The 26,341-nt window shown below is 38.1% G+C and overlaps 1 protein-coding gene across 1 annotated transcript; it reads left to right on the top strand.

Moving 5' to 3' along the window:
- Positions 1 to 14,216: 14,216 nt before the first annotated feature.
- On the top strand, positions 14,217 to 14,585 carry LOC114191231. Its single transcript, XM_028080405.1, has one exon. The coding sequence runs from the start codon at positions 14,217 to 14,219 to the stop codon at positions 14,583 to 14,585; it is 369 nt and encodes a 122-aa protein (XP_027936206.1).
- The last annotated feature ends 11,756 nt before the right edge of the window (positions 14,586 to 26,341 follow it).

Raw genomic sequence — 26,341 nt, forward strand, 5'->3', positions numbered from 1 at the left:
AACAATTTTAAAAACTTGTTCAAAACCTTTCAAATTCAATACAAGTGATTCGGCCACAACATCCCAAGAGTTTCAAGAAAATAAAACTACTAAGACAAAACAAAGAACACCTAGTGACAAGCAAGAAAAGCACAAAACAAGGAAAGCTAAACTCTAAAGAAGAAAAGTTTGAGACAAAACTTTTAACAAGACTAAAACAAGAAAAGCACATTTTAAAGACTCTATGGAAAGCACTTGACAAGCATCTTCAAGTCTTAAATCATGCATACACCAAGAAAGATCATAACCAAGTTAAAGCATGGAACTAATTAGCCAATATCACCCAATTCTCAAGTCTGAAAACTAGTAGCATAACACCTAGTGAAAAACACACTTTTAGTTCACCAAGGAGCAAAGTAGCTCTCGGTTTTTAGGCAAAAATTGGTGCAAAATTTTCTTATTTCACAACAAGTTTCATAAAATGGTTAGAAAGAGTTTTAGGTGGCTTGGACACTTAGTTCCTCAAGTTTTAGGCCAAAATCAATTTCATGGAGCTTACATCAAGCAAGACACAAAGTGAAAGCAATATTAAAATACTTTGGAAAAACAAGAATAAGAAAACTTCAAGTTAACATATGACATATGACTCAAGCAAAAGTTAGGCACATTTAAAGACTCAACATGACATACACAAAGACACAAACATGTAGCTATCATGCATTTAAACTCATGGATTTGAGGCTCAAAGACTAAGCATCCAACGACATGTTATCCAACCACATTTAGGAGCTTAAAGAGGTGCAAAAACCGTAACCAAACTGCCACAACAAAACCTGAAAACGCTGATTCACGTATTCTTGGCAGATCTGACCTTTGCTCACAAATTTGATCATAACTTTCTCCATAGAACTCCAAATGCGTTGGTTCTTTTGTTTCTGGAAACTAGACTCAAAGAGCTTTATTTTGACACCAAAAACGTAATTTTTGGACCGCTGAGCTGGTGTAGTTTAACGTTTTAAAATCGTTACGTTTTTCTACCAGCACTGTTTTTGTGTGTCATGGAAGTCGATTTGAACCATACCAAGATAACTACAACAAGACAAGGTTAGCACATGAAAAATACCATATTCAAGATAACCTAGGCTCTAGATACCAAATGAGGAAGGATTATCTTGTTCCTTTTTAAGATTATTGAATATGGTGTGAGTTGATTAAGAAAGCTAAGTGAAATCCCCACTGGACATTAAGATAGCAAGCTATCTAGATGTGAAGGTTCCTTTCACAAAGCTCAAGAGAAGAAGATGATAGATTGATTCAAAACAAAAAGGAAATGGAAAGCACATAAACCATAGAAAACCAAGAACAATTAAAGGAAGAAGAAAACATAAAATGGAAAGGAAAGAAATGGTAAAAATGTGAGAAGCACGCCACTACAAGGCTAGGCTAGAAGCCATGGCAACCTTGAAGATGAGTGCATGTGTGCCGCTACTTGTTATAAAAGATAAGGCTTAAAAGTATTCACTCCCAAAGGAGGAAACTCTCACAAATGGTTGATACACAAGAGTGTTTATATTCAAAATGTTCAACCCTTTTACATGTCTAGGAGCACCCCTTATATAGAAGGGTTTAGGGGCCTCTAAGCAAATAAAAGATACCTAGCGATGTCTCTACAAAAACCTAACCCTAACTTCTAGAAACTAGGTCAAATAAGGTTACAAAAAATGAGAGACAAAAGAGCTAACTATGGTGTGTGCAAGGCTAATTTCGTTCTAGCACAAAAGGAGACCAAGAATGTGTCTCATATGTCTCTAGAAAGTGGCCATAGTGTGATAAAAACAAAGGAGACCAAAGGTACATAGGTACACTTGCTTTATGCCTTTTTCTTTATGCTTTATGCCTTTGCTTTACTCTCTCCTCCACATCATTTATGCTTCCCAATCACCATGTGCCACCTAGCATTGCTTTCTTACTCCTAATTAACCTACAAAGCAAATAAACATAGATTAGCATGTTGGCTTAAGTCAAGTCAACTATATTCAACAAGTCAAACCTAGTCAAAGGTCAACAAGTCAACTAAAGTTGATTCAACTAAGTCAACTTAGGGAATCAGAAATAACAAACATAAATGAAAGGGATGAAAGATTAGTGAACTTCCTTTGTAAACATGCTTAGTCTTCTTAATCATGTGCCTCCATCCTTGGTTGGGGTCAATCCTTCATCATCCTCCTCTCCTTGGAGAGAATTTGACCACAAATTCTTTAAGCCTTTGTAGATGGAGCTTGACTTGATTTGGGGGAGGTTTTGTGCCTCCCATTTATGAGCTCTTGTTCCATCCTTTCTAAGGGTACTACCCCTAGCTTTGGTTAGGCCATCCCTCTTTTCAAGACCACTCTTCCTCTCATGCTTGTGCATTGGGTCTTCCTTTTGGGCCTTGTAAGAGAAGGAAGAATGGTGATGTCCATCTTGCTTTGGAAATCCTTTTTTAGAGGCAAGTAACACTTTGGAGGTAACTTGCTCTTTTTCTTTTTCATCTTTTCTCTTATCTTTCACTTTATTTTGGTCCTCATTTGCTTGATTGGGTGAGAGAGGTAGGAGTGTGAACTTCTTGCCTTGGAAGGAGAAAGCATAGGTGTTAGCATGGCCATCATAAAAGACTTTTCTATCAAATTGCCATGGCCTACCTAGAAAAATATGAGTTGCTTCCATAGGCACAACATCACATAACACCTCATCTTTAAAATTTCCAATTGAAAAGTTAATGAGGACTTATTGAGTTACTTTAATGTCTTCTTTCTTAAGCCATGATAGCTTGTAGGGCTTGGCATGAGGGATAGTTTTCAAGCCAAGCTTGTCCACAACCCTTGTGCTAGCCACATATACACAACTTCCATTATCTATGAGGATGGGACATAGTTTGTCATTGATATGACACCTTGAATGAAAAAGGTTTTGCCTTTGAGAAGGGTCAAGTTCCTTGGAAACTTGTCTTAGTTGGTGCCTTATCATTAATAATCCAACTTCAAGGGGTTTAATCCTTTCACTTGAAGAAGAAGTGTGGGAAGAAGTACTTTTGGGGGAAGGGGGAGAAGAATGTTCACTCTCTACTTCTTTTTTAAGGTTTAAGGCCATAGTTCTTTTGGTAGGACAATTTGAAGTTATGTGCTCATATCCCAAACACTTAAAACAGTTTATAGAACTTGATCTTTTATACATCAAGACCCTCTGCGAGGCAATGGTCATTGATTCCCTTATGTTTACATCATGACCCTCTATAAGACAATAGTGATTGATTTCCTCGTGTTCACATCAAGACCCTCTACGAAGCAATGGTCATTGATTTCTTATGTCACATCGGGGCCCTCTGCGAGGCAATGGTCATCGATCTCTTTACATCAAGACCCTCTGCGAGGCAATGGTAATTGATTTCTTATGTCGCATCGAGGCCCTCTGCGAGGCAATGGTCATCGATCTCTTTACATCAAGACCCTCTGCAAAGCAATGGTCATTGATTTCTTATGTCACATCAAGGCCCTCTACGAGGCAATGGTCATCGATCTCTTTACATCAAGACCCTCTGCAAAGCAATGGTCATTGATTTCTTATGTCACATTAAGGCCCTCTACGAGGCAATGGTCATCAATCTCTTTACATCAAGACCCTTTGCGAGGCAATGGTCATTGATCTCTTATTTCACATTGAGGCCCTCTGCAAGGCAATGGTCATTGATTTCTTTTTCACATTGAGGCCCTCTGCGAGGCAATGGTCATCGATCTCTTTACATCAAGACCCTTTGCGATGCAATGGTCATTGATTTCTTTGTCACGTTGAGGCCCTCTACGAAGCAATGGTCATTGATCTTTTTTCTTTTGATATAGACCCTCTCCTCGGGATTGGTCTAAACTGTTTTTTCAAAAAGTCAAAAAAGAAAATAATAAAACAAAGTGATTTGTCAAATCGTGACGCTCTACTTGGTAATGGTCACTGAATCTTTTGGATATAGACCCTCTCCTCGGAATTGGTCTAATCTTTTCTCAAAAAATAAAAAAAAAAGAAAAATTTTGCATCAGGGCCCTCTACATGGTAATGGTCGCTGAATCCTTTGGATCTAGACCTTCTCCTCAGGATTTGTCTAATTTGTTTTTTTCAAAAAAAAACAAACAAAAAAATTAAAAGAATTAATGTGTCAAATCGAGACCCTCTACTTGGTATGGTCAAGTTTGTCTTCAAATTTGTCTTCTTTTGAAACCTGAATGAAATTAGTGTTTTTAATCTTTACTTCTTTTATTACGATAATATGAAAAAGTCAAATTTTCATATATATCTAGTAAAATATAAGTAAAGAGGGGCAGTTGTCAACACCCAATTTCGTCTTGGCAAATAAATTTATAAAAAATAATAAAGCTTTTTAGTTAATGGAAAAAAAATGTGAAACCAAATTTTCTTCAAAGCTTTTCAAACCTTAATTTTAGAAAAAAAAAAGAAAAGAAAAAAAGAGAGATGAAAAACAAAAGAAAAAAAAAGGAAAAAAGAAGGAAGAGCCTAATTTGTTATCACACTCCTCTTCATGAGCCCCAACAACTCAACATATTTTCTACCTTTGTTCTGATAGAGAAATTAAAAGCAATATATCTTCATATAATTAGAATCAATATTACTAATTAGGATTTATTTTTGTGCTCCGATTTGTCAACCGTTAGAATCAATATTACTGATCTTGATTGATTTTGTGCTCTGATTTGCTATGATTTGATCTCCATAATGTATTGCTATCATGACCATTTCCTTCCTTATATTGTTTATTACTATTAAGGCTAGGATTGTAGTGAGATTGCAATATGTGAACATAAATATGTAGTCTATCATATGAAAGATGACCAAAAAAAATCTCTATACTTCTCTAATTCTTTCCCATCATCGCTCCTACACACACCTCCTTTTTTTATCTCTCTTTAAAAAAAAAAGATTGAAAGAGGTAGAAAAAAGAAGAAGAAAATATTCTCTACACTTCTCTAATTCTATCATTACCACCCACATAGACACCTCTCATCTTTATCTCTATTGGAAAAACAAACACAAAAATATTAGAAAAGGATAAGAAAAAAAGAGAAAAGAGAAAAGGTGAGGAGATATTGAAATTTTGTTAAGGTACATCACTCTCAATTCTTCCATCTTTTGATTTAGTTTTTTCAATTTTCATTCTTTTTTTTTTAATCATAAAAAATATTTTTTCCCCTTTCTTTAGTGTTTGCCTGGCCTCTCGCGTGCATGACATCATATTTAGACTTTTGTTTTTTTTTAAATATATACAAATGATCTAAAAATAAAAAATAATTTTCTTTGTTTACTCTTTTATATCTATTTGGTTGCTTACGTCGCAATGACATCCACAACTACTTTAAAATAACTTTAACAAAATATTAAAAATTTATAAATGATTAAAAGAACTAAAAAATAAAAGATTATAAAAAAAGAATTTATTTCAAGTGTTTGTACAACCGTTCGCGTCGCGTGACACCAATTTTAAAATAATACTAAAATTTAAATAAAAAGGTTTTCAAAATTATAAAACAAATTAAATCATTTTTCAAATAATTTTCCAAATATTTTTTCATAAAGAACTATGCAACCCTGATTCTCCATTGACATGGAGATACGTAGGAGCGAAGATTAATCATCGTCAGGCCCTAAAAAATAAAAAATATTTTTGTTTCTTTTGAACATCCTTTTATATTATTGAAAAACCACATAACTTTTGCACATTTAATTAAAGGTATCATCTTAGGATGGGCGTTGTGGGGTGCTAATACCTTCCCCATGCGAAACCGAATCCCGAACCCAAAATCTGGTTTTTCGCAGACCTTGCTCATTTTTTATGGTTTTCCATAGTTTCCTATAATAACTATGGTGGCGACTCCAAACTCTGTTTTTACAAATTTTAATATTTGGTTCGCCGTCCCGTCGCACTTTCGGTTGCGACACTCTTGTATAATGAATTACATGATCATCATCATTCACAAACAGATAAGGTGAGCTAACAGTATAATTATATATACACAATTTAAATACATACACACACTCATCAGAGAACTCTATCCTATGATTCCATAACACATGGCCACCACCATGTTATCGACGTTCTATATCTTTAGATGATAACCTTAAGATAATCTTTACTGCCACAAGCCACAACTCGTAGTTCCACCATCTGCAGGCCACAACTCGTAGAAATATATGCGGGAAAATATGCTACAAAACACATTCCGTTACGCTAATACGAACCACAATTCGTACTCTCTCCACTAGATTAACACATCATTGGCCACAACTCACACGCTTATTATAAAAGAATAAAAATAAAAATAAGAACTAAAAAGATAAAAATTCTAACCGTGTTCCCCGGCAACGGCGCCAAATTTGATAACGCTGTCGTTGACGTGATCAAATTAATACTACTTATCTATAACAACTTCAGTATTGTTAAGAAAGTAGTCAACAAAATAGAAAGGGTAAAGTAACCCAAAGTCGTCTCCCAACGAACACAGAATTGATTTTTAACAAATTAATTCTTATAAAACTATACAAGAGTTAGTCAAATAAGATAAAAAATATAGGGGATTAAGATAAACAAAGATAGAAATAAAATTTAAAATATAAAAAGAAATAAAAACAATAATAAAGAAAATAGATTGATTCCATTGCTTTTTCAAAATAGATTCATCATCGATTATCTAAAGATTATTGCTCAATTAATTATTGTTGTAAATTTACAAATTAATCAATGTAAAGTCTCAATTAACTTGTTGGCGTTCTCACTTTTAACCAAAGTACAGTCTCAATTAAAAGTGAGAACTTTTAGATTATCCATAGTAAATTCAACCAAAGTACAGTCTCAATCAAATTTACTATGCCTAATCATGTCTATTCTTTTATCTTCTCACCAAATAAAAAGCTTAATTAATCAAAGTAAAGTCTAAATTAATTTTCGTTAGAGTAAATACCTTTAACCAAAGTAAAGTCTCAATTATTGGTAAAAACTCATTCAATCACATGAAAGTTTCTAAATAAAATCAAAGTAAAGTCTCAATTAAATTTAAAAACCCTTGAACTCATATGATCAACATGCATATAGATTTAAAATCATTACTTTTTACGTGATTCAAAGATAAAAGACATAGATGAATTAAAATCTCAACAATAATAAAAGGAACAAAGAAATTAATTGATCTAACCTCAGAATCCAATTAAGAAATTACAATGGAATCAACCCAAGAAGTTTAGCAATCCATGGAATACAAAATAGAAATAAAAGAAGAATAGAGAGAGAAAGGAAACGAAATTAGGCCCCCCTAAAGGTTCCTAAACTCCGAAGTCCCAAGCTTTTCTTCTGCTTCTCCCTTGGTCTCTTTATATAGGAATTGGACTGGGCTTTTCTGTTGCTAAAATCTCTCAAATATCTTTTAAAATAAAGATAAATATAAATATTTAAAAATATTTGGAGAGATATAGACTATTTGACAAATATAGTTGGTTGATAATATCAATATCTAATATAATTAAATTAATTAATTACTTAAAGATATATCATAAATTATCACCAAATAATATTTGTATTAATTTTCTAAATAACCCATTTTCAATCCTGTAGTCCAATTTTGTAGAGACATCCAAAAATATCAATATTTGCAAATAAACCCCTCTCCTTTGACCAGTATTTGACTGTTTGACTAGATTTGACCAGCTTTGATACTTCATTGACCAGTTTGACTTATTGACCAGTTTGACTATGCAATGAGAAACTGACACGTGGCAGAGTGCACTTTCTCTCTCCAGACTAGGGTTTCTCTCACACTTTGGCTGCGGAAAGGTTTCATGGAGGCCTGTGGTTGCTGCAATTGCGGCTGCTCTGGTGAATGGTGGTTGTGTGAAGCGTTGCGGAGAATGCTGGTGGCATGGAGGTTCGTGAGCTGATGACGGAACTGTGGTGGCCGTGACTGGTTCGTGTTTTTCGGCGAAGTGTTGCAGTGGTGGTCCAGCGGCTTCAATGGATGACGGTGGTGAGAAGATGATGGTGTTGTGGCTGCTGTTGCGCGGAACCTCTGCATCTGGTTCGTTCTCGCTCGCAGAGAAGATGATGGTGGCGCTACTGCGTTTTCCAGCGATGAAGGTGCAGTGGCTGAATGCTGCTATGGTGGAGCAGGTGGTGCTTGTCGCGGTGAAGATGATGAAGATGGTGCAGGTGCGAAGCTTCACCGACGAGAAGGAAGATGGTGGAACTGTTGTGGCCGGAGGCGGCGGCGACTGCCGTGGAGGGTGGTCATGGTGGCTGAAATTAGGGTTAGGGTTTCATGTGAGAGATGGAGGAGATGATGACGTGGCATGCCCCGATTGGTTCACATGCATGTGCAAGGATTATGCCCACGTGGCTTCTTCTGGTTGGTCAACTAAATTAGTGGAGGATTGCCACATGGCAGTATCTTAGTGAATGGAGTTTAAGTGGTAGGAGGGGTGAAAATAGATAAAGTTAAGGGTGTAGAAGTAGATATTTTGCAACCCATTTGGAAAAGGGGAGTGTATATGTAATTTAGGGGGTGCAGGAGTGATTTTTAGAACTTGCTAATTTCAGCCTTATTTAAAGGTGTTTTGTAACTTCAATCAATTTATTTTCCCACCTTGAATGAGCTTAATCTTAATTTCAGCCGCATCAACAAACATTAACATATCCAAAAATAATTTATGCAGCTAAAATTCACTTTTTAACACATTTTTATCACATAAGCTCAAACGGCCTAATTATCAGAATTATCAATTAAATCACTCTTTAAGCACATAAATTCAATTAAATACCCAGAATTAAACACTAAATGAGGGCAAAAATATGCACTAATCATACCCACACACTTATCCTTTTCGCACTCATCTACAGGTATCACTTGGCGGGATTGTAAGACCCGTAAAATTAAATTAATCAAATAAATAAATATATAATAAATGCGGGAAGTGGGAGCCTTTATGACATTAAATGTTGATGAAGGTGATGTGAAAAAGTACTAGCTCAAATGGTTGAGAGTACTTTTTTGTGTGAGAGGACTTGGGTTCAAGTCCTATGTATGCTAATTATGTGCTATTTAGTTGTTATTATATTTTTATATATATGTGATCTTGTTGTGGAATGATATAATCCTTGAATTATATTCATTAGCAAGAAACATGAATTGGCTTGATGGTTATGCATGGATTTGGCATTGGTATGGTTATGGGTTCAAGCCTTGGAGAACCCAAATTAAACTTTCTTTTTGCTATTTTGGGTTTTGGGTTGAATTTGAAGGGTTTAGGGAAACCCTAGATGCATGGGCAGCCAAGGGTGGCTAAGAAACGGACCATAAAGAATCAATGAATGATAATAAACACTACCATTAAACCTTAAATTCGTTTTTTGGTAATTATCTAGCTTTATGGCACCTTTAAAAGGCCAATGTGAGGTAAGAAGAACACGAGGAACTCTTGAGTTGTGGCTCGGAATAGCATCTCTTGAGTTGTAGCTCAGGATGGCGGATGAACACGAGGAACTCTTGAGTTATGGCTCGGGATGGCGAGTGTTGCCGGTATGAGTGTGCTAGTTGTGGACAGTACGAATGGGTCCAGATAGACTACCATCCTCAGATGTTTATTGACGAGTTTTGTACTCTTGGAACGTTACGAACTACGTTCGTATTTAGGAACTCCACCTGGCGTTACTGTGTGTGATCCGTAGCAATGGTTTCCCGCACGTGCTCTATCGGTTGTGCCCGATAGGTATGGCAGCAAATCATCTTGAAATACTCACTAGGAGGTGTAGAACGCAAATAACATGGTTGTGGCCATGCTATGTGGAATCAAAGGAGAGAATTTCTATGATGCGTTGGGAGGATATAAATATCTGTTTGTGTTAAGCTCATCCTATCTGCTTGTGTTTGGCAATGATCGTGTACGCGGTACACGTGAGCAAATGATGTGGATGCAGGTGGTTCTGGTGGAGCTTATCCACGGAGAGGGGATAGCTCGGGAGTTTTATGCTTTTATTTATTTTATGATTTTGATATCAGATGTAAACTCTTATGAGATGTTTTAGACTATTTTTCATACTTCTTATAAACTATGGATTTTTGGTTATTATTGAACATTAATAAAAGTTTTAAATTTCCAGCGTTTTGGGAAATCAGTTATTATTAAACGCGGCGTAATTACTCTTTTCCTATTTTATTATTTAAATCCGTAATATCCGGTCGGGATGTTACATTTGGTATCAGAGCAAAGATTTTCAAAATGATTTTTGGGGTTTAAGGGGAGTGAGCTTACCGTGTTTCGCTTACGAGACTGTTTTGATTCTTGATCGTTAATTTTTGTGTTGTTTAAGTTTTAACTGGAGCTGTTTGGTGTGAACAACTAAAAATGTGGCGTGCTCAGGCCATGGCTAACAGAAGGAGGAGAAATACAGTTGGAGCTGATGATATCGCTCAGGCCATCTATCGCATGGTGGACGCAATGCAACCTATCGCAGCACAACCTAGGGTCATGGTGGCACCTGTTCGTCCTGTGACCATGGAGGACTTTAGGAGACACATGCGAACCAAATTCTTTGGCAAGGCCAATTCTAGCGAGGCAGATGCGTGGTTGAGGGAGTGCGAGAAAATATGTGGAGTCATAGAGTGCACTGAGGCACAGAAGTTATCCTTCGTCACTTTCTTGCTAGTGGCGGATGTTGAGTACTAGTGGGTGGGAATGCAACAGCTGATGCGGACCTGGGCAGAGGAGATCACTTGAACTTTCTTTAGGACCAGATTCCTGGAGAAATACTTTCTGGACTTTGCAAAACATGAGAGGGAAGCTGAATTCCTCACGTTCCAGCAGGGGAACCTGACTGTGCAGGCACAAACAAACAAGTTTGAATATCTGGCAAGGTTCTATTCACCTGAGGAGTGAAGGTGCAGAAAATATGAGGGCGGGCTGAAACATGAGTTGCGCCGATTCATAGTACCACTCAGCATTAGGGAGTTCCCAGTCTTGGTGGAGCAGACCAAGGTAGTTGAACAGTTGGAGATGGGTCCCAGTAAGGTGGTGTAGTCTCAGAAGACTACTGCAGACACTTACCAGCAGAAGAAACCATATAACCGACCACCATCTTCTTCCAGGAAACTGCAATGCTATAGTTACGGGGGAGAGCATCTTAGGAGGGACTGCCCAAAATTCTCTGGCAGTTCTAGAGGAGGCTCTAGCACTGGCAAGTGCTATGTATATGAGCAGACTAGCCATTTTACACGTTAGTGCCCTAATAAGAAACTAGTTGGAGTTGCGTCAGCCAAGAAACCAGTGGGAGATCGGCCTAGAGCACCAGGGTGCATTTTTGCTTAAACGACCACCACGATAACACAGTCGGGTAACCTAGTGTAGTTTAATTGCTTGTTGTTTGGTCACAACGTGGTTGTGTTGTTTGACTCAAGAGCCACTCATTCATTCGTGTCTAATGAATGCATGAGGAGGCTCAGACTTGTGATGCGAGAGCTGGGGTGCGACCTGATAGTTACGACACCAGCTTCTGGCGAGGTATCCACCACTTCTATGTGTGTGGGGTGCCCTATGGAGCTGACAGGCTGTAGGTTCAAGGTGAATATCATCTGCTTGCCAATGAAGGGTCTTAACGTAATTCTCGGTATGGACTGGTTGTCGATCAACCACATTGTCATTGATTGTGGATAGCGCAACATGGTATTCCTAGAGGTAGTTGGTTTAGAGTTGAACTCCGCTCAGAGGGCAATAAATGAAGTGGAAGCAGAAGCTACCTACTTTATGATAGTGGCCTAGATAGAAAAGAAGAGCACTGCAGAGCAAATTAACCCGATTCCAGTAGTTGAGGAGTACGGTGACGTGTTCCCAGACAAGATACCGGAGTTACCACCGAGTAGGGATGTGGATTTCACTATTGATTTCATCCCTAGAGTCGGTCCAGTATCTATCGCTCTGTATCGGATGACGCTAACCAAGTTGGCAAAGTTGAAGAAGTAGATTGAAGATCTGCTTGAGAAGAAGTTTATCAGACCGAGTGCATCACCATGGGGAGCATCAGTATTGTTAGTGAAGAAAAAGGATGGCATCTCTAAGCTATGTGTTGATAACCATCAATTGAATAAGTTGACCATGAAGAATAAGTATCCACTGTCGAGGATAGGCGATCTGCTGGATCAACTGAGGGAAGCCGTAGTGTTCTCTAAGATTGACTTGAGGTTTGGATATCATTAGATCTTAGTCAAGCCTAAGGATGTGTAGAAGACGGCTTTCAGGTCACGCTATGGGCATTATGAGTATGTGGTGATGCAGTTTGGGGTGACAAATGCTCCTGCTATATTCATGGATTACATGAACAGGATATTCTAACCATACTTGGATCAGTTTATTGTTGTATTTATTGACGACATACTGATATATTCTGAGAGTCGAAGTGAACACGCAGAGCATCTGAGAGTGGTGCTGGGAATTCTCAGAGAACATCAAATATATGGGAAGTTCTCAAAATGCGAGTTTTGGCTGGATGAGGTACAATTCTTGGGCCATGTGATCTCAACCCAAGGAATAGTAGTGGATCCGGATAAGATCGAGACGGTGGTGAAGTGGGAGAGGCCACAAACAGTTACAAAGGTGCGAAGTTTTTTGGGTTTGACAAGATACTACAGGCGTTTTGTTGAAGGGTTCTCAAAAAGGGTGAGTCCATTGACACAGTTCACCTAGAAAGATCAGTCCTTCTCGTGGACCGATGAGTGTGAGGCATGTTTTGAAGACATGAAAAAGAGGTTGACAACCGCACCTGTACTAGCTATTCTAGACACGACTAAGACATTTGAGGTTTATTGTGACGCTTCATACCAGGGTCTGGGTTGTGTGTTGATGCAAGACAAAAGACCAATAGCTTATGCATCGAGGCAATTGAAAGTTCATGAGAAAAATTATCTGACGCATGATTTAGAGCTTGCAGCAGTGGTTTTTGCCCCCAAGAACTCGAGGCAGTTAAAATATTTGTTTGACCAGAAGGAGTTGAATATGAGGCAGAGGCGATGGATGAAGTACTTGAAGGACTACGACTTTGAGCTTTTGTACCATCATGGCAAACCCATTGTCGTTGCAGATGCTCTGAGCAGAAAGAGGGTACATGTGTTTGCTAAGATGATAAAGGAGCTGGAGCTTATTAAGAAGTTGCGGGACATGAACTTGGGTTTACATACAGTCACTGATCATATACGGTGCAACATGCTGCGAATCACTAATGAGTTCCTAGACGAGGTGTGGGTGAAACAGGGTAAGGATCAGGAGCTGTAGCAGATAATCAATGAATTGGGCATTGTGAAGAGAAAGGATTTCAAGATGGGTAAAGATGGCATCCTGCATTTCAGAGAGAGGGTGTGTGTACCCATGAGTCGGGTATTGAGGAAGATGTTCTTGGAGGAAGGGCATAAGATTCGTCTTAGCATACATCCAGATATGACTAAGATGTATAAAGACTTGAAAGCTACCTTCTGGTGGACGGGCATGAAGACAGATGTAGCCGATTATGTTGCTTCTTGTTTTGTATGCCAGAAGGCGAAGATTGAACATCAGAGGCCGGGTGGCACATTGGAGCCTTTGGATCTTCCTCAGTAGAAATGGACAGCATATCCATGGACTTCATTACACACCTGCCGAGGTCTGTGAGGGGGCATAACTCGATCTGGGTAATAGTAGACAGATTGACGAAGTGTGCTCACTTCCTGCCAATTAATCAGAAGATGTATATGGACAAATTGGTAAATTTATATGTCAGAGAAGTGGTCAGACTACATGGGGTGCCTGCGAGTATTGTGTCAGACAGAGATCCAAGATTCACATCGAGGTTCTGGCAGTCGTTGTAGAAGGCACTAGGCACTCAATTGAGGATGAGCTCAGCGTATCATCCTCAGACAAATGGTCAGTCTCAGAGAACTATACAATCACTGGAGGACTTGATGAGAACCTGTGTACTGGATCACCTGGGGACATGGAGTGATATGTTGCCACTGATGGAGTTTACTTATAATAATAGTTACCACTCCAGCATTGGGATGACACCATACGAGGCATTGTATGGTAGGAGATGCGGGACTCCTTTATGTTGGCAGCAGAATGGGGAGTCAGTTGTACTTGGGCCAGAATTTTTACATTAGACTACTGAGAAGGTGAAGATAATACAAGATAGGATGCAGGCAACTCAGAGTAGGCAGAAATCATATGCAGATAAAAGGAGGAGACTGCTTGAGTTTGAGGCAGGTGACCATGTATTCCTTAGAGTTACTCCTACAGCAGGGATTGGGAGAGCACTGAAGGCGAGGAAATTAACTCCTCGATTCATTGGTCCATACCAGATCACGAGAAGGATTGGACCTACAGCGCACGAGATAGCCTTGCCACCACACTTGGCAAACCTACATAATGTCTTCCACGTATCGCAGCTTAGGAAGTACATAGCAGATCCTACTCATGTGTTGGAGGAGGATGATGTGCAGGTGCGGGAGGACCTGATGATCGAAGTTGGACCAGTGAGAATCTTGGATTCTCAAGTCAAATAGCTCAAAGGGAAGGAGATCCGAACAGTGAAGCTTATCTGGGACAAGGCAACCCAGGAGATGATATGGGAGATGGAGGATCTCATGAGGAAATCTTATCCTCATCTATTCCCTGGTAAGTTCTCTTTTTCGAGGACGAAAAATTTTAAGGTGGGAGGAATGTAAGACCCGTAAAATTAAATTAATTAAATAAATAAATTAATAAATGTGAGAAGTAGGAGCCTTTATGGCATTAAATGTTTATGAAGGTGACGTGAAAAAGTACTAGCTCAAATGGTTGAGAGTACTTTATTGTGTGAGAGGACTTAGGTTCAAGTCCTATATGTGCTAATTATTTGTTATTTAGTTGTTATTATATTTTTATATATATGTGATCTTGTTGTGGAATGATATAATCCTTGAATTATATTCGTTAGCAAGAAACATGAATTGGCTTGATGGTTATGCATGGATTTGGCATTGGTATGGTTATGGGTTCAAGCCTTGGACAACCCAAATTAAACTTTATTTTTGCTATTTTGGGTTTTTGCTTGAATTTGAAGGGTTAAGGGAAACCCTAGATGCATAGGCAGCCAAGGGTGGCTGAGAAACGAACCATAAAGAATCAATGAATGATAATAAACACTACCATTAAACATTAAATTCTTTTTTTGATAATTATCTAGCTTTTAGGCACCTTTAAAAGGCCAATGTGAGGTAAGAAGAAGGGTTTTCGCAAGCTATGAGTGTACTAAGAAAATAGAGCACGAAAATTGGAGAGTGGTGAGGTTTGATTGAAGAATTGAGGCTGATTGGAGGGAGAACTAAGAAGATTTTGGGGTGAGCAAAGAAGGACCTTGGAATTCTCAAACTTTTAGCAAGGAAACTAGGTTAGGGGAGTTTTCCTGCATTAGATTTTGTATGGTTGATTTGGAATTACATGATACATATTGAATTGCATGAATACCTTTTTATTTGTTGCATTTTAACATGGTTCTAGGTTCCTGGAGAGGAACTGCCTGGCGGCACATTCTCAGCCGCCAGGCAACGCATAATGTTTACCAATTTTTGGGTTTCTTGATGATGGGCCTGGCGGTATTTGACTAAACCTCCAGGCGACACGAGCTAAATGATTCGTTTTTGGTGTTTTCTAGGGGCTGAGTTGATTCTAATCAGAGGGAAGCTTAATTTTGACTATGGTGGAATGATTGGATGTCAAATTGTGTTGTAACACATAACATTGACAGCTAAATGTATGGAACAATACGAAGATATATTTAGGGTTTGAAATTTGGAGTTTTTAATACCTAGATATTGAGGATGGTTGATTTCACTCAAATTGTAGTTGGAAATTTGTTAAAATTTGATTATCGAGTCACAAATATCTTGGCTTGTGGGAGAACACTTAAGGAATGCATAGAGAGAAATAGTGGGGAATGAGAGGGGACCCGATAGCTGCTGAAATTCTGGGAATTTGCCAGAATTGCTTGCACCGCCTGGCGATGTGGAGCTTGCCGCCAGGCGCCACCACACAGAAGTGGTTTCTGTGTGGCTGTTGGTGCAGTTTGGGTCTGGAAGGGGTCAGTGAAGTTAGTTGAGATGTATGAGAAGGTATGAAGGAGTTTGGTGGTTATGGTGTTAAGTGAAGAATTGGTGTTTGAAAAGAAGGCTAGCGTGTGAATCCATGAATGTTGAATAAAAATGGATGTTTTGGCATGGGATTTCAAATTGATCAAACCACTATAAGATTTGGTAGGTAAGCAGTTTATGATTAGGGAAGTATTATAAACTGAAGTGTCAAACTAGAAGAATGGAGTAAATACAAGTGATTTATAATGGCCATAACTGCTAAGGATCTTTAGAGTACAGGTACAGTGTGGGAAAATTTGCCATGGTATAGTCTTTAATAGCAAAACCAGCAGAATGTGAACTTGTCAATGTTGAACCTAAGTAAGATTGAGAATAGTAACCTTTGAAATTATGGTTCTGAAGTTACATAGGTACTATGTTGATGAGATATACTACAAAATTAACGTGGTGCATTTAGAGAAGTTCACTAAGGGCTTAATCGCCAATTTAAACGTGCAATCTGACTCAGAAGAATAGAAAACCAGTACTGTGCAACTACTGGTATGTCGCCTGGCGGTGAGCTTTGTTCCGCCAGGCGATAGCGTCAGGATCAGTGAGTGACTCGAGCTCGTGACGCCTGGCGGCAGGGTCAGTTCTGCCCGGTGATAGAGACATAGACAATGGGCTTCTGGTACATTTGTGCCTGGCGGTGAGGGTAGACCTGCCAGGCGGGGTCTGCAGTGTGGGGGTTTTTTGAGGCGCTACGTGCCTAGCGGTACGCGTCACCGGCCAGGCTGTCTGGAAGTGGCAGTGCTAGGCGATTTTGATGCTACAACCTTGGTTTATGGGATTTATGTGTGCATGATCTACAAGACTTTTGGTGATGCTTCAAAGGTGGGATTGTTGGTGTTCCTTGAGTTGAGCACAAAATGTATCCCTTGAGTTGTGGCTCAGAATAGCATCTCTTGAGTTGTGACTCGGGATGGCGGATGAACACGAGAAACTCTTGAGTTGTGGCTCGGGTTGGTGAGTGTTTCCGGTGTGAGTGTGCTGGTTGTGGCAGTACGGATGGATCCAAATAGACTGCCCTCTTCAGTTGTTGACTAACGAGTTTGGTAGTCTGGAGACGTTACGAACTACGATCGTATTTGGGAACTTCATCTGGCGTTACGGTGTGTGATCCATAACAATGGTTTTCCGCACGTGTTTTATCGGTTGTGGTTGATAGGTATAGCAGCAGATCATCTTGAAGTACTCACTAGGAGGTGTAGAACGCAAATAGCATGGTTGTGGCCATGCTATGTGGAATCAAAGGAGAGAATTTCTATGATGCGTTGGGAGGATATAAATATATGTGTATATTGGTGATTAATATTAATCCATGTGTTTTATATGTTTAATCTGTTAAGCTCGCCCTATCTGCTTGTGTTTGGCGATGATCGTGTACGCGGTACACGTGAGCAGATGATGTGGATGCATGTGGTTCTGGTGGAGCTTAGCCACAGAGAAGGGATAGCTTGGGAGTTTTATGCTTTTATTTATTTTATGATTTTGATATAAGATGTAAACTCTTATGAGATGTTTTAGACTTTCCATACTTCTTATAAACTATGGATTTTTGGTTATTATTGAACATTAATAAAAGTTTAAAATTTCTCGTATTTTGGGAAATGAGGTATTATTAAATGTGGCATAATTACTCTTTTCCTATTTTATTATTTAAATATGTAATATCCGGTCGGGATGTTACAGGGACCCCTTCACTGCATAACGCCACATGTAACATCTCGGTCAAATATTACTAATTTAAATAATATAAAAATGAAGTTGCATTTATTATTACTATCCTTCCCAAAAATGCGGGAAAATTTAAATCATTTATTAAACTAATCCAAATAAAACCATAGTATTCAAATAATCAATATATATATATATATATATATATATATATATATATATGCATTCACCAATCAAGGCCATACCAACATTTAAGCATCCAATATTAATCATACTCTTAGGGGAAATCAAACCAACAATCATGAGTAACATATATCTCTAGCTACAAGTCTCCAATTCAAATCTCCGACATTTAAGTGAAGAACAATATGTTATGGATCACTTGTCAAAATTTCAGCCAAATCGAACGATTAACAAATTGGGAAATGCAGTTTTACGAAAATTGCACAAACCAGAAAAATCGTAGTCGCCTAGCGACTAGATCTAGCCGCCCAGTTAAACTAGACTAGAGACCTAACGCTTAGCAGTAGAAAACCACCACCCAACAGGGTCCCTTTTGCGCGAAAAATTCAAAAAACAATGTTTTCATGAAAAGATAGTTATTCCACACCTCCAAAGCATCCTAATACGTGATCTACTCATGCAATTTATAAAGCACACATACAAAGACATTACATAACTCCTCAAAACACTAAAACATGTCACCCAAATCAACCACAATTGCATAATTGGGAAAGTCTATTTCGCGTCGCCTGGTGGTTTCGACCCTGCCGCTAGGCGATTCATCACTAACCCAGAAAAACAGCACAAGATTCATGCATCGCTAGGTAGACCTTCAATGTTGTCAAGCGGTTTTTGGAAAAATTCTGGAAATGCGAAAACAAAGTACATTTTGATCAAGCACATGCATCACAGTCACGCATTATACTAAGAAAAAAATAAAAAAATAAGTATGCACATAAAGGAAATCCCCTAACCTGGTTTCCTAACTTCCAATTTGCAAAGCTTGTGATCTTTGATGATAGCAAAATTCCACTCCTTGGCACCTTTCTACTTTTTCCATGTCCAATGGCTTCCAAATACCCTCTTAGCTCTCTTTTTTTAGTGCAAATTTGATGAAGGCGTGACCCACCATACCACCTCCTTAGAAGCTCCCTCAAGAAGGATCACTAGAAGCATGTCTAGAGGGGAGTCTTCTATTCCATCACCTTTATCTTTGTTTTTCATTACTTTAGTTTGAATTCCCTAAGTTGGTTTCTAGTTGACTTATTTTGGTTGACTTGTTGACTTTGACCTAAAGTTGACCCTTGACCAAGATTATATTAACTTAAACCAACATGTTAATCCTTGTTTGTCTTGTTTTGTAGGTAATTAAGAAAAAGTAGAGCATGGCTAGGTGGAACATGGTGATTGGAGCACATGGATGAAGTGGAAGAGAGAGGAATGCATAAAGCATAAAGTAAAAGGCATAAAACAAGTGTACCTATGTACCTTTGGTCTCCTTTGCTTTAAGCACACTTTGGCCACTTTTTGGAGACATATGAGACACATTCTTTGTCTCCTTTTGTGCTAGAACGAAATTAGCCTTGCACACACCATAGTTGGCTCTTTTGTCTCTCATTTTTGTAACCTTATTTGACCTAGTTTCTAGAAGCTAAGGTTAGGTTTTTGTAGAGACATCCTTAGGTATCTTTTATTTGCTTAGAGGCACCTAAACTCTTCTATATAAGGGGTGCTCCTAGACATGTAAAAGGGTTGATCATTTTGTTATAAACTTTGTGTATTCAACCACCATTGCCATGAGCTCTCCTTCCTAGAAGTGAACTCACATTTGCCTTATCTTGCTTGCAAGTGGCGGCACCATCACTCATCTCTAGGGTTTGGTTGGCTTAGATCCCCCCTTATGAGTGGCGTGCTTCTTCCATTGTTCATCTTCTATGCTTTCCATTTTTATTGTTTCTTCTTTCATTTTGCTCTTTAAGTGTTGTTATTTTCGTGTGTGTTTTAAGCTTGAATCCAACTTCCTTTCATGAGCTTGAGAAATGAACATTCACATCTAGATAGCTTACTATCTTAATGTCAAGTGGAAATTTTCAAAAAGCTTTCGTAAACAACTTCACCATATTCATAACCCTAAAAGAAAACAAGATAATTCTTCATCATTTGGTATCTAGAGCCTAGGTTATCTTGAATATGGTGTTTTTCATGTGCTAACCTTATCTTGTTGTAGCTATCTTGTTATGGTTCAAATCCACTTCCATGACACAAAAAAACTGTGTTGGCAGAAAACGTGACAATTTTAAAACATTAAACTGCACCAGCTCAGCGGTCCAAAAATTATGTTTTTGGTGTCAAAAGAAATCGCTTTGAGTCTAGTTTCCAGAAAAAAAAAGAACTAACGCATTTGGAGTTTTGTGGAGAAAGTTATGATCAAAGTAGTGAGCAAAGGTCAAATCTGCCAAGAATACGGGAATCATCGTTTTCAAGTTATGTTGTAGCAGTTTGGCTACGGTTTTTGCACCTCTTTAAACTCTTAAATGTGGTTGGATAACATGTCTTTTGATGCTTAGTCTTTGAGCCTCAAATCCATGAGTTTAAATGCACGATAGCTACATGTTTGTATCTTTGTGTATGTCATGTTGAGTCTTTAAATGTGTCTAACTTTTGCTTGAGTCATATGTCATATGCTTCTTTGAGTTTTCTTGTTCTTGTTTCTAAGTATTTGAGCTATTGCATGAGATCTATGCCTTTTGTTGTAGCATGCTCCTTGAAATTGATTTTGACCTAAGTTTTAAGGAACTAAGTGTTCAAGACACCCTAAAATATCCTTCTCATCATCTTAAGTACCTAGTTTTGAAAAGAAAAATTATTTTCATGACCAAAAATAGTTTGGCCGAGAGCTAATGTGTTGTTTGGTGAATCCATTTGGCCATTTTTACTAGGTGTTATGCTACCAAATTTTATACTTGGATTTTAGGTGATATTGGCAAATTAGTTCCATGCTTTAACTTGGTTATGATCTTTCTTGGTGTATGCATAATTTGAGGTATAATCTTGGCTTGTTCAAATGCTTTCCATAGAGTCTTTAAAAGTGTTTTTCATTGCTTTAGTCTTGTTCAAGTTTTGTCTTTAAAACAAAATTTCCTTAGAAGTTAAAATTTCTTGTTTTTGAGCTTTGCTTGCTTGTCTTTAGGTAATTTTTGTTTTGTCTTAATTGTTTTCATTTCCTTGTTTTCCTAGAGTGTTGTGGCCGAGCCACTTGTTTTGCTTTTGAAAGGTTTTTATCTTTTTTTTAAGTTGTTTTCACTTGTTTGGAAGGATTTTGAGTGCTAGCCTTGCTTGTGTGCTTTGGGAGTGTGATCAAAAACACTTGGGTGCTTGTGAAGATCACACTTGGTCTCGGGTTTGGCTTGTTTTATTATCTAACATCTTGTTTGTCTCGATTTTTAGTGAGTTTTGGTGTAGGAGCATGAATATGGATCCAATCTTGGAGGTAGAAGAGGAGGAGGAATCGGCTTCACCTTATTACCCTCCCATGGTGACTCCTATGGCCCAAGAAAGTGAACAAATCACCCTTGCCAACATCCTACGTGAGATGGAAGTGAGTAGAAGGGAAACTTTTGATCAATTGAGGGCGGATAGGAGACAAAGTGAGATCTTCCTACAAGAGCATATCCAAAGACTTGAGCTTAGAGAAGATGAGAGGAGAAGGAGGAGGTCCTCTTCTGAGGACTCTAGCCATGGTGGAAGAAGAAGAAGGCACGGCCATGATGGTGGTGGAAGGCGCAATCAACTCCCACAAAGACAACCTCCACCAATCAAGATTCCAAAGTTCAAGGGGGAAAATGACCCAAACATCTACATTGAATGGGAGCAAAAAGTGGACCAAATATTTAATATTCATTTAGTTAGTGATCAAGAGCAAGTAGACTTAGTAGTTTTAGAATTTGAAGATTATGCCATGACATTGTGGCGTCAATTGTGTATGGACAATATTAACCAAGAGCCATCCGCAGCCTCTTGGATGGACATTAAAACTTTGATACGTGCTAGATTTGTTCCTTCCTACTATAGGAGGGAGACTCTTTTGAAACTCCAAAGGCTTCAACAAGGGTCCATGTGTGTGAATGAGTATTTTAAAATGATGGAGTCCATGCTTCTCAAAGTAGGACTCCAATTTGAAAGTGAAGAAGAAAAGGTAGCTAGATTTGTGAGTGGTCTTAGAAGAGAAGTTCAAGATGTAGTTGAGTTGTATGAGTACTCTACTCTTGACAAAATTTTACACTTGGCCTTAAAAGTTGAAAGTCAATTGAAAAAGAAACAAGAGGCTAAGAAGAGTACTCCTTACAATGACTACTACTCTAGAACATGGAAAGGAAAAGAAAGAAAAGATGAGAAACCTTCTTCCAAAGACCACCCACCTAGGACCAATGCGTCTAGAAACTCTCATGAAAGTGCAAACTCTTCCCAAGGTTCAAGAACTAGTTCCATAAAATGTTTTAAGTGTTTGGGGTATGGTCACATTGCTTCAAATTGCCCAACAAAAAGGAACATGATCTTGAACCCTAAAGGAGAGGTTGAAAGTGAACATTCTTCCCCCCTCCCAAAAAAGTTCTTCCTCCCACACTTCTTCCTAATCTTCAAGTGAAGATGAAATCAAACCCAATGAAGGAGGTTTGTTGGTGGTTAGGCGCATGCTAGGCCAAGTTCCTAAAGCATTTGAAAACCAAAGAGAAAACATTTTTCACTCAAGGTGCCAAAACAACAACAAAACCTGCTCCCTCATAATTGATAGTGGAAGTTGTGTCAATGTGGCTAGCACACAGGTTATGGACAAGCTTGGCTTGAAAACCATCCCTCATGCCAAGCCCTATAAGCTATATTGACTTAGTGAGGAAGGTGAGATCAAAGTTGATAAACAAGTCCTTATTAACTTCTCCATTGGAAATTACAAAGATGAGGTGTTTTGTGACTTAGTGCCTATGGAAGCAACTCACATTTTACTAGGAAGGTCATGGCAATTTGATAGAAAAGCTTTTCATGATGGCCATGCCAACAAGTTTTCCTTTAGCTTCCAAGGCAAAAAAATTACATTACTACCTCTTTCACCGAGAGAAGTCAATGAGGACCAAATTCAAATGTTAAAGAAAAGAAAAGAAGAGAAGACGCAAAACATGCTAATCCTTGTTTGTCTTGTTTTATAGGTAATTAAGAGAAAGTAGAGCATGGCTAGGTGGCACATGGTGATTGGAGCACATGGATGAAGTGGAAGAGAGAGGAAAGCATAAAGCATAAAGTAAAAGGCATAAAACAAGTGTACCTATGTACCTTTGGTCTCCTTTGTTTTTAGCACACTTTGGCCACTTTTTGGAGACATATGAGACACATTCTTTGTCTCCTTTTGTGCTAGAACGAAATTAGCCTTGCACATACCATAGTTGGCTCTTTTGTCTCTTATTTTTGTAACCTTATTTGACCTAGTTTCTAGAAGCTAAGGTTAGGTTTTTGTAGAGACATCCTTAGGTATCTTTTATTTGCTTAGAGGCACCTAAACTCTTCTATATAAGGGGTGCTCCTAGACATGTAAAAGGGTAGATCATTTTGTTATAAACTTTGGGTATTCAACCACCATTGCCATGAGCTCTCCTTCCTAGAAGTGAACTCACCTTTGCCTTATCTTGCTTGCAAGTGGCGGCACCTTCACTCATCTTTAGGGTTTGGTTGGCTTAGATCCCCCCTATGAGTGGCGTGCTTCTTCCATTGTTCATCTTTTATGCTTTCCATTTTTATTGTTTCTTCTTTCATTTTGCTCTTTAAGTGTTGTTATTTTTGTGTGTGTTTTAAGCTTGAATCCAACTCTCTTCTTCCTTTCATGAGCTAGATAAATGAACCTTCACATCTAGATAGCTTGCTATCTTAATGTCCAGTGGGAATTTTCAAAAAGCTTTCGTAAACAACTTCACCATATTCATAACCCTAAAAGAAAACAAGATAATCTTTCATCAAAATTAATTAAAAGTATCAAAAGGACTCTACCTAACCCTTTTCCATCCCTTCCAGCTGCTTTTCTAGATGGCTAGGGTTTTCTGGTTCTTCACATTCCTGCCAAAAAGAAATTTGGCCAAAAAGGAACTTATTTCGCCTAAACCAAGGTTTGAACACACAACCATCCAATTTCAAATCAAAAACACAACCAATTTAACCAACTCAAGTTTTTTGATAATTCCTATAAATATAGGATCATATTATCACTCATCATGATCTAGCATAGTGCCAAAATAATAAACAATTAATATAACACATAAATGGCATACGCAAGACTCAAACTCAAGTCCTTTTCATAATAATCAAGTACTTTCAACCATTTAAGCTAGTATTATTCCACGTCATAAAACCCCACATTAAATGTCATAAAAGTTCCCACCACCCGCATTTATTAAATAATTATTTATTTAATTATTTAAATTTCTCGGGTCTTACACCGCACGTCCTAGCAGCCCTATAGAATTGTAACTAATCGCCTGATGGTACTGATCTTACTACCAAGTGTTGTACCAGTACTGTGAATTGTACTAATCTGACATAGTAGAGCAAATGCTACACACTCAAACCATTCCTAAACCTACTCTAAAATTACCAAGTTACCTACATCTCATTCACGTATAGACCCATATGCGTCACCTCACATCACTATGCTATCATGGTTTCCAATCTTATACCACAATCACCAAAGTATGCATATATCCCATCACTATTCCTAAAGCCTCACTGCAACTTGTACACCACAATTAAGCTTTAGCCTACCACCACACCATACCCTCAACTTTAGAGGAGGAGGGCTAGAGGAGCTTCTAGAAGAATGCTCTAGCTAGGTGACTCTCAAAGGAATTTTTGTGAAGTGATCTCAACATCATAACATTACACATTCAAGAGTGAATTTACAAGGTGGGAGGCACCTTTATTTATAGCCTAAGGTGTCTCCTAATTTGGAAAAGCAAAAAAAATCTTAACTTGGCTATCTTGGAAACCAAACCAAAAATCATCTCCAATAGGAAAAGGACATATGGCTACTCAAGAAGGTGGAAAAATACTCTCCATACCTAGAGTGTCATGTGGTCACTCAAGAAGGTGGAAAAATACTCTTCATTCCTAGAGTGTCATGTGGCCACTCAAGAAAGTAGAAAAATACTCTCCATTCCTAGAGTACCATGTGACTTGATCACGCCTACCTTGTTGACCTAGATGCAACTCGACCTAGACTTTTGTAATTGGGCCTAATGGATCCAATTGCAAAAATTAGGTGAAATATGATCAAAAACTACTTCCAGAAATTTATTTTGAAAGCATGGCCTAAACAATTGGCCCAATTGAAAATTATACTAATAGACTTTTAGGTAGCTTGATGTCATCCTTGGCTATGAGATAAGAATTTGGAGTCTTTTAGACCCATTATGGTCTTAAAGCTCTTAGGCCCATGAAAGAAGCATAATGATTGACTTTTGATTGGGCAAAGGCTAGGCCCAAGTCATCAAATAGCAACAACAACAACATAAGTAGATTGACCCATTTTCTTTAGAGGACCACCTTATATACCCACTCTTTACTTTGGATTTTTCCATGTAAATGCACACTTTGTAGCTCTCCTCCAATTTGAGGCTTGTATCCATTTTCAATTTCAACCATAACAAAAAATTGATACACACCTAAATCAGGATAAAAATCAATACATTTGGATGAAAGGTTGTTGTTCTTGGAGGGAATTTATATCAAATTTTATTGGTAATACCTAAAGGTTTCAAACAAGACATTATAGATATTGTTATGAATTCTTTATATTTGTGGAAAATTTGTAAAGTACTGAAATTAACTAAAAACAGGATATTAAAGACAAGAAGGAGTATAGGCAATGTAAATGATATACAAGAATTTGAATAATGGATACTTGGATTAGAATATAGCCCAATAATATGGAGGAAGACCAGTGAATATGATATTAAAATTCCAAAAGCCCTCCTAAACTATTCCTTGTGACAATCTCGTTCTTCATTTGGTAAACTTTACATATCATGAACTTTTGTTAAATTTGAGAGATTTCACATTTTCCAAGAAAGATTTATTTTAGAACTAACTTTTTGAAGTAATTGAGAAAATCAACTTCATTTTTACCATTATCCAACGAAGGAAAAAACGATATTTTAATTCAAATTACTCATGCCAATCATATAAAGATAGTGAAGTTGAAGAAGAATGGCTTACAACTGAATTTTAAAAATGACATAAACTTAGTTACAAGTAGAGGTATCAATTTGGTCAAGCCTATAGGGCTTGGCCCTAGCCTATGTGGGTTGGGGCCAAAAAAGCCCAAATCGAAAAAAACCCGTATCAAAGAAGCTCACAAGGCCAAAACTCCCATAAAAGCCCTGTGGATCAGGGCCAACCCATGGGCTTTCCTCTTCAACATGAAAAATGTGAGA

The sequence above is a fragment of the Vigna unguiculata genome, chromosome 7 (assembly GCF_004118075.2).
Source record: "Vigna unguiculata cultivar IT97K-499-35 chromosome 7, ASM411807v1, whole genome shotgun sequence".
NCBI classification, from domain to species: domain Eukaryota; kingdom Viridiplantae; phylum Streptophyta; class Magnoliopsida; order Fabales; family Fabaceae; genus Vigna; species Vigna unguiculata.